This window comes from Myotis lucifugus, unplaced genomic scaffold (genome assembly GCF_000147115.1).
Source record: "Myotis lucifugus unplaced genomic scaffold, Myoluc2.0 scaffold_125, whole genome shotgun sequence".
NCBI lineage: Eukaryota > Metazoa > Chordata > Mammalia > Chiroptera > Vespertilionidae > Myotis > Myotis lucifugus.
The window spans coordinates 1,689,526-1,699,422 of NW_005871173.1; the positions used below are offsets into that span (position 1 = coordinate 1,689,526).

General features: G+C 42.2%; 1 protein-coding gene across 1 annotated transcript in view; it reads right to left on the reverse strand.

Moving 5' to 3' along the window:
* Nucleotides 1–8,841, reverse strand: part of TFB1M (transcription factor B1, mitochondrial) — a 37,655-nt gene extending 28,814 nt beyond the window's left edge. Inside the window, exons 1-2 of the mRNA XM_006093875.3 lie at nucleotides 8,643–8,841; nucleotides 5,737–5,888 (exon numbers count right to left, since the gene is read on the reverse strand). Of these exons, the coding sequence (XP_006093937.1) occupies nucleotides 5,737–5,888; nucleotides 8,643–8,775 (285 nt within the window). The 5' untranslated portion in view covers nucleotides 8,776–8,841. The remainder of the gene's footprint in view (nucleotides 1–5,736; nucleotides 5,889–8,642) is intronic.
* Nucleotides 8,842–9,897: the final 1,056 nt, after the last annotated feature.

Consider the following 9,897-nt stretch of genomic DNA (forward strand, 5'->3'; position numbering starts at 1 on the left):
CCCCAGTGCACCGACCTCTAGTTATATATAACAGGATATTGTAAAAATTAAGTTACAATTTTTATTAAAACATTTCTTACATACCGTTATATTGGCTGGGCCACAAAAATATTTGTTGTGCGCTGCACAACAGGCTGCAAATTTGACATGCTTGGCTTCGAGTAAAAGGACTCTCTAAATCCTAGAGATGTTAGCTCTCATGACCAACTTACTGAATTATAGAACTCTGACTCTCTAGGGAAGTAATTATACCAAGTCTCCAAGAGAGAAAATGGTTTTCCTGGTGTTAGGTTTTGTAAGGGGTACATGGCACACATAATGGAGAGTGCCTTTTCTAAAAGGAGAAAACAAAGGCAGAAATATTCCGTGTGCGGCCACTAAAAACCTCTCCTCTAACGAGCCAAGGTCTTGTGCACACTTCCTGCAGGGAGTGGCTATGGCCCACCGAGGTACTTCGTTGGTGATCTAATTTGATGATGAAAGAATTTATGTAATTCTTGGAACTTGCGTACAATGATAAATTCCTTGAGAATAAAAAACTGTATCGAATAGCCATCTTGCACGTTTTATGCCACCTTCTCTTGGTGAGGGGCCTCTGGCAGCCAACATTGCCCGGCGGGCTAAGCACTGGTCACACAGCTCAGGACCATGGCCTTCTTCCTGACACAGTGAGAACCCCCATGCTGTGACATACGGGCTGGGCTAGCTGTCAGGCAAACTATATGAGAATAAAAAAACTACAATAGAGGATATGACAGGAGAAAATACAATTTTTACTCTTATATAGAATACATAGAAAAGACAAATGCCATTTAAAAAAAATTCAAGACGTTACAATAGACTTTTTGAGGGTGAAGATTACAGCATGATTTCCAAAGGTCAGTTTGCTTTGCTTTTTAAACAGGAACAGAACACATATAGTAGAAACTCATTTACTCAGCCTCATGAAGGAATTAGATGTTTGACTTACTACGTTTTCTATTCAACGAACGTTTACTCCTTTAAGTGTTAATATTTCTTAAAAAGACATATATGGAAATCTTTATAAACTATATTGCACAATTCTCTTCTTTAAGCCAAGTACAATGAACCCAGTTTCACCCTGTTCTTGATGGCTTCTTCATTTCTGCCTGTAGAGTAATGGCCTCAATGGTTATGACCCTTATGACTGTGCTTTCCCCCCAGTTTTTATATTTGCTTTTTATAGCTGTTCTGCCACCGTAATAACTGTTACTTCTTGCTGTTGTCAGAGGGTCTGCTTCGAGCACTGACCTCTATACCTTTCACCTGAGGCGCAGTGGACCAGGAAATCACTCTGCTGTAAGCTATCTTTTGTTTACTTGTTGTTTTTGTCTATGTTATGATTAATATGGTTATAGCTACATCAAGTTACATGTACAAAATATATAATCATCTCATAGCAGAATGTCAAGCAGTCTTCCCTTTTAAACGTTTGCTAGAGATGAAAGAATTTCAACATTTTATCATCTCTGATTAAAAACAGCTCCTTCTGTCAGGATGACTGTATTATATTTTATGTCCCTGTATAAGATGACGAGAAGGAGAGTAATTATAACAGCAACCACTGATTGGCTACTGCAATATATACCAGGCTCTTTATATAAATTCCTGTCTATTTTTGCAATAACCACCCAAGGTAACTATTATTCCCAGATGAAAAAGCTGAAGCTAAAAAAGGTTCAACAATAAGCTCGAGGTCACAAAGCTAGTGATACACCTGAGATTTGAACACCAGCCTATTTGAGTCTCCATTCTGTGAACTTCCCACTTTGTCTATCAAGTAGAAATAATCACTGTTTACCTGTTATAAAACCCAGAGATAATACTAACAATAACCACTGCCTTCCTATTTCCAAAACTCCACAAAATAAGCTTATAATTTAAAGGAACTGCTTACCCTGGACAAGATGGACTGTAAGGGAGCAGATACACTCTTTTGGCTTAAATAAACCAAAACAGTTGAAACAACAATATGCAGACATTGGACATCAGAGAGCACAGGAAAACCTGCAGATCCAAGAAGCTCAACGAACCCCACGAACAAGAAGGCACATCATGATGAAAATGCTCAAAACAGTGATAAAGAGAAAAATATAAAGGCCAGAGGAAAAAAGACAGAGGAGCAAAGATAAAGATGACAGATTTCTTGTTAGAAGCAACATATGAAGACAGGGAACAAAACCTTAAGAGTAGTGAAAGGACGCTGCCAGGATGTGTTTCAAAAAATGAAGACAAAACAAAACACTTTTCAGACATATAAATGCCGAAAGATATATTACAAATAGATTTACACTATAGGAAATGCTAAAGAAAATCTTTCAGGTAATAGGAAAATGATACTAGATGGAAATACACACAGAATAGTAATCTCTTTAACACAGAATTGACTTTTAAAAGAAAAATCACATTGTATGGTGAACTGTGTAACATATGGGGAAGTATGACAGTGAGCATTCAGAGGAGAGAAGCAAGTAGACTACTGTAGGTTTGTATGCTAACACTTAAAGATACACTGGGATATGTCAAGACATATACCACACACCTTCAATAAAGCACTAAAATACCAAACAAAGCGCTATAGCTATATAATAACCTGGAAGAAAATGTAGGAGAAATTCTAAGCCCCACTGTTTACACAGCACTGAGGATTTTTTTAGTCCAAAGAAATAACATGACTTTTCTCCTATACCTCTTTCCAGATCAGCACCTCCTGATCAATCCTTAATTAACAGGGGTGTATAAAGCATGGGGTTAATCATTTAATTGATTATATAAAAATTTGCACTAAATGCTTACTAAGTATGAAGTATTCATTTAATTCTCACAACAATCCTATGGGCAAAGTGACAGAGAGATAGGTACCCACCAAGGTCACATAACTAGTAAATGGTAGAGCCTGAAGTTGAACCCAGAGAGTCTGACACTCGAGTCTGAGTTCTTCACCATAAAACTGTCCTATAATGCTTTCACAGATTAGAGATGTTTTCCTCCTTTACAACATGTGGATACTGAGACCTACATAATCACCATGTTCTTTCCTCTAAGCTGCCTCCTGATAATATTGTAAGAATTGAATTAAGCTACAAATGACATACTTTCAACTAGAAGACATTTTATAAATTATTACAATTTCTTTAAAAAGTAATTCTATTAGCTTAGAAGTCACTAAAATGGAATCCTTAAAATAGATCGCTCTCCTCCTGCCTGTACTCAGTTTTATGATTAATTTAGTACTTCTAAAGGAAAGTGGTTTTACATATTGAAACATTCTTTACAGGAAAAAGAAGTCTATTTGATATTTTAGTATCCAACATTTCTTTTTAAGGCAAACTCCCTTCCTGCACACAAGGCACCAAGAATCATGCTTCTTCTACAGCAACATGTAAGCCAAATATACATTTTTTGCAATGTAATTTACCTTGAAATTAACCTACTTATATTTAGAAAAAGGGCACAAAACTTTTTGATAATGAATGCTACACAATTATTCACTTTCATTGTTAAATGACACACTTAGTCAGTTAATCGGATATATACACAGATAGTCAACCTTTTTGTTTCCCGAGTGAGGCATTACTGAGCACCCGCTCTGTGCCGGGCATGCACTCACATATGGTAGAGAAGCAGCAACAAACAACAAACACGTAAGAACACGGAGATAGTGTCAGATGACGGCAAAGCTAATGAGACAATAAAGCAAGGTGGGTTAGGAGTGCGGGGACTTGGGGGGAGCACAGCTGAGATAAAAAGGGTGCAGTTGGTTTTTAAAGCCTGTCTTCAAAGATCTTTAGTTGAAATCGGAGAGAATATGTGAATTAAGATGGGGACGGACAGAAATGTGATTCACCTCCCTGCCCAATGAGAAAGAATTGCATGTAATATTGGGTGAGATTGAGGGTTAAGAAGTCTCTTTAAGAGCCAAATACCAGAGCAGTATTCCCTATGTCCAAAAAGGGCTAGATGATTAAGCCTGAGAGAATTATGTAGTGCTGTTCAGTTTCTTTTTCTCATCTTATGATCTCACCCAAAATAATATCCCCACTTCCACTTCCAATTGAGATACAGTTCTTAAAATAAGAAAGCAGCTCAAAGCAAAAATTCAATATTCCACATTTGATCAAGGAATATGTACCACATAATATCCACAAATAAACTTATAAGTCTGAAACCAATTCTGTCAATAAAGACTGGCAAAATTAGATCCAAGTAAATATAAAATTTTGTAAAACGGAATATAGCAAAATAGTAAGAAAAAAAAAATCACCAAGTTTCTTTTAAAAATCAGATGCATGCACACACAGCCCTAGATTTTCAAATAAATTTTCTCAGAGTGTTCTGGCAGAAAATAAGTATTTTCCCACTGATACACATACACATAAGTATTAGAGTGTGCTAATTTAAACCCAACTGTTCCTCTGGTATGAAAATAATCATGCAGATAATTTGACTCTTCTATTGGACTCACCTTTAATAAATTGCTAAAGGCTCTTTAAAGTTTTAGTTTGGGGGAATCAAAGGCCCTTCAGTCATTAAGTGTCCCCAATGAAGAATGATTACTGGCCCTAACCGGATTGGCTCAGTGGATAGAGCATCAGCCTGCGGAATGAAGGGTCCCAGGTTCCATTCCATGTACCTTGGTTGCGGGCATATCCCCAGTTGTGGTGTGCAGGAGGCAGCTGATCGATGTTTCTCTCTCATCGATGTTTCTAACTCTCTATCCCTCTCCCTTCCTCTCTGTAAAATATATTTTTTTAAAAAAGATCACTGTTTGACAACGTTTTTAAAATGTATGTCCCTTCTTCTTCCTATTTTTTTTAATCCTCACCTGAGAATATGTCTCTACTGATTTTTAGAGAGATAGGAAGGGACAGAGAGACGCAGGAGGGGGCCAGGGAGAGGGAGAGATAAAATACCTGACCAGGGATGGAATATACAACCTAGGTATGTGCCCTGAGCAGGAACTGAACCTGCGACCTTTTTCGGTACACGGGCCAACGCTCCAACCGAGCTACCTGGCATGGGCTGTCCCTTTTAATTTTAAATCTGCACCTGCTTTCTTCACTTCCCACCTATTTGTTTTAATTCTTTCCTTGCAAAGATCAAAACAAGTTTATCCTCTCCCCGCCAACCTTGATAGGAGGCTTTGAATTCCCTCACTCAAGGCTTCTGTTGTCTAGCTGAAAAGTGCCTAGTTCCTTCAAGTAATTCTCATGCAATAACAGTACCGACTGTTTTGAAGATGCACGTATCACTTCATTCACACCACATCTTGAATCTATTCACAAAGTGGTACTACTCCATTCCTTCACTTTAAAAATGCTCTTCTACGAATGCCTAAGCTTAACTATTAGTCTCTCAGTTAAGCCAATGTCTTCTCCATCTTCTGCTTGTAGAAATAATTTTCTGAACTAAATGAAGCTCTCAGAAGTCATGCTGAGTCATTTTTACCATTACTTATCCTTATTTATTTTTCCAGGGATGGGCCATAACGCCCCCAGATATTAGATTTTTAAAAAGGTGACACAGAACAGTGAGTTCGTTCGGACCACGTGAGGATGCGTTAGAAATGCAGCCTTCTAGGCCTCCGGACAACGAATCAAAATCTCTGGGATGGAGCCTGGGGACTGTAACCTATCGAATCCTCAGGGACGGTGGAGCTTAAGTCTTGGCCTAAAGATTTCAACTGGGTTTTTAAAAAGACACTAAGTATCTCACCTGCAATCCAGGAAGGAAGCGACTGTCCTTTTCCACCACCAGAAGTTCAGCAACGCCGGCATTGAGAATGGATCTTGTGATTCCCCCTGGGCCGGGGCCTACTTCGTACACATACACATTTGTCAGATCGCCAGCTTTCCTCACAATTTTATCTGGAGAAAAGAAAGTCTCAGTTATCTTGATTATCTTGGCAAATTTTAATGTATGGCATTAAAAAAATAATCAATACAAATTCTTATCAGCCACTACTTAATCAACTAATCCTTTTTATACAGTATTAATGCCAATTATTTAACTCTCAACCTCAACCAACACAGAGTGGCCATTCATCATTCTATCTCATCACAGTTGAAAAGTACCAGTCCTTTAACAAAAAATAGGATTACCGTGTTCCTCCTCCAAACCAATCATTTCCTAGAAGAATGGGCTGGTTAAGCACGTACCACTTAACACTTGTTGAGCATCAAACATTTGAATGGACAAGACTAGTTTCACATTCAGAATTTTCAATGTTGCCATTTTAAGATCCAGAAGCAAAAAGTGCTGGCAGTCTCCATTTTTACCTCCAGATCTCTGGCTGCTGGACAATATGGCACTGGCAACAAGTTCCTAGATCATAAGACTTGCAGAAATTGGGGTTCTTGGTCGTTTTCAGTTAGAAGTTAAATTTAGCAGTGGAGGTTTTTAAGCTTTGCCAACATTCGAGTTGATATGGAAAAGTTAAAATTTTAAAATATTAATCTACTTCTTAAAGTTAGCCGACCTGAAGAAATCATGGAAAAGCAGATTATTGGGGATTCAATGCAACCAATTATCACTCTGAAACACAACCGGCTGGTCTTACTGACTGAGCTACTAAAACCCAAGCAAGTGGGCCGCCTGGCACAGTGTTGGCAATGTAGTCACTGAAAACAACCAGCACTTCTTGGCAGTGTTTCCTGACACTGTCTAGTCCAGTGATGGCGAACCTATGACACACGTGTCAGAGGTGACACGCGAACTCATTTTTTTGGTTGATTTTTCTTTGTTAAATGGCATTTAAATATGTAAAATAAATATCAAAAATATGTCTTTGTTTTACTATGGTTGCAAATATCAAAAAATTTCTATATGTGACACGGCACCAGAGTTAAGTTAGGGTTTTTCAAAATGCTGACACGCCCAGCTCAAAAGGTTCGCCATCACTGGTCTAGTCATTTTTGCGTCTGTTATTGAGAACTGACCTCTGTAGGCTTAGAGCGAGAAAGGCTCTCATCCATCCCAAAATAGCTTTGTCTATTAAAGGTGCAGGAGGGGCTCAGCACCCGCTGGCCGTCTGTCTGGCACAGGTGCTTCCTATGCTTTCTCACGACAAATCCTCACTACCCCACTTCAACTCCTCTGTGCTTTTCATCTCCCTCACCTGTTGTATCTGAACAAGGTCACATAGAAACCACGTGGAAGAGCAGGGGGCTCCAGCTCAGGTGTAAGTTCCAAAGCCGATCCTGGCTCGGGTACGGACCACTGCCTCCCAGAGGGAACAGAGGCGATACATTAAGCACAGGCATTATGGAGTGAATTAATATTCTCCCTCTTAAAAGGAGAGCAGCGATAGCAGGCAGGGCAGTGCCTTCTTCAAGTACAAATGCCATCACAGAGGCACAGGCGGGTCACTAGGCCTGGGTTCAGTCTTCTCGGCTCCCACTGAGCTTTTCACCTCAGACAAGTACCTTAATGTCCCTTCATTTTGGTTCCCATAGAAGAGAGGAGGGTATCTAGATTCTGGAATTTACTCCCGGGGGAGAATAAAAGGCTCAAAGAGAAAATACAAATGAAGAAATATTTTAAAAATATAAAGACCAATACTTTCCGTCCTGAGAAGGGTGCTTTATACCTAGAATGTGGCTAATGACTGGCAGAAAAGGCTGATGCTGGTGACTGCCAGAACCAAATAACGGTAGCGGTGGGTCTTGTTGTAGGACCTTCCTTCAATCAACGGATTAAAAAACTGAAGCAGAATTAAGCTATTTTGCCCCAAGTCCTATTTCCTTGTGGCAGAATAAAGGCCCCAAGCCCAAGAAATAGAACTTCTTAGTTGTGCTTTGTGGACGGTACTTGTGAACTGAAAATGAACTTTTTGGGTGGGACGCACTGATCTTTTCGGCTTCTGAAGAGGGGCCAAAGAGAATATCAAAACCTCAAAAACGTAATGTGCTCCGACAGTGACATCAGCGGACACATGTGTCGTCGGTTCCTGCAGCCTCGTCCTTTGGAAGGGAACATCCCTAGGAAATGGTGGTGGTTAAACGAATGTGCACACGTGCAAAACGCATCCAACTGTGCACGTCGCATGGGTGACTCGCATTGCACAGCAGGAGCGGGACATAAACTTACTAAACCTCAGCCCCTTGAGGGCAGACCTGGCCCTTTTCACTCCGACTTCCGGCTCCAGCACCTGCAGGGCTTGTTCGATATGCATTCCTCGAAGGAGTCCTTGCGCCCTCGGGGACTTCTTAGATGCAACAGGTAAACGTTTGACACTCTTTTGCGACCAGTTACTGATAATAAAAAAAAAACAACCCACAAAAAAACTAACCCTGCACAAATCTAAACTCGGGTAACTTCGCGCGGAACGGTAACCTAGCCTGCACGTGCAGCCCCATTTCAGTGTCAACACAGCCGATTTCCACCGCCCACACCCGCCTGCCCCGGCACCGCCCCTGCTCCCCTCGGGGCTGCGTCGTCCGCCCGCAGAGCCCGCAAAAGCCCGAGCGCGGGGGTCCGAGGCCACAACGCGTTGCTCGCGTCTGCGGGGCGCGGGGTCTTTTGGCAGCAAGTGGAGGAAGGGCCTGACTGCGGGCCGCGTGTACACCTGGGCCTGACCCCGGACACCCGCCCGCGCCCCCACGGCGGGGGCAGCCATCCACCTGTCAGCCTCAAGTCCAGGAGGAAGTTCTGGGAGAGCTGCTTCGCCGCTTGCAGTTTGAACAACTTAATGATTTCTCGAATCGTGGGCAACGGCGGGAGACGGAAAGTGCCGAGCGCCCCGGAGGCCGCCATGTGCCTCCGCGGGGCCGTCAGAGCCTCACGCGGACCTTTCCCCGCAGCTGGGCACGCTTCCTGCGGAGGAGGAGCCTGCAGGACTTTGGCCCGCCTCCGGGCTCACCTCATTGGTCGGCAGGATCCGGGCGGAACTGGAGCGCGGACAGGAAATCCGGGCGCTCTTAGCGCGCAGGCGCAGTGTGCAGCTAAAGGCGGTGCAGGTAGGGGTCCGCTGTTTTCCGCCTCTCCGGGGTGGGCGGGGCGTTGGCAGGGACGCGGAGGGGATGCGCGGATGCGTGGAGCTCAGCAAGCTGCCTGGGCTGACTGGACGTAGATGGACGTTCCTAATAGTTGCGGGAAAGCTGGTGATAAAAGATAAAACTGTTGGTTGCTAACAACTCTCTAGCCGGTTTGGCTCAGTGGGTAGTGTGTCGGTCCCGCGTTGGATTCTGGTCAAGGGCACGGGGTTGTGGACTTGATCCCCAGGACCCCAATAGGGGGGCGTGTAGGAGGCAGCCAATGGATGATTCTCATCATTGATGTTTTCCTCTCTCCCCCTCTTCCTCTCTGAAATCAATAAAAAACATATTAAAAGACAACAACTCTGTCTTATGGTTAGATGTTTATAGGACCTCAGCACTGCAGGGCGGATGGCAGGTTTCTAACTTGTCTCAGCCTTAGTTTTTCCATCTGTTAAGTGGACAGAATGTCTGCCTTAAAATTGTGAGCACTAAACGAAAGAGGTCGCTCAGAACCTCGTGCAATGCGTGGCATATGGTAAACCTGCAATCCAGGGCGGTTGTTGCTTCTATAATCACCCAGCAGGTGCATGCGCCCCGAGGGTTTAAAAAACGTCAGCACGGTTTGCTAGGTGAGAAGTAGAATCAGCTCTTCCGCCCCATATGTAATACCTTAAATCAATTTTAAAAAAAAAGAGCTATATACCAGGAAAAAAAATGTATACATCAAAGAGAAAAACTTCCTTGTTCAGTACATGAGACTTTAGGAAGTGTTTTTGTGTATAGTGAATATTTGTTTTTGAACTTTTACACTGAAGTAAGTAGAATAAGAATTACTAGCTTGAGTTTAGAGCAGAGGAAACAAAAACTCAGGTCATCACTTAATGAAATGTACAAGATC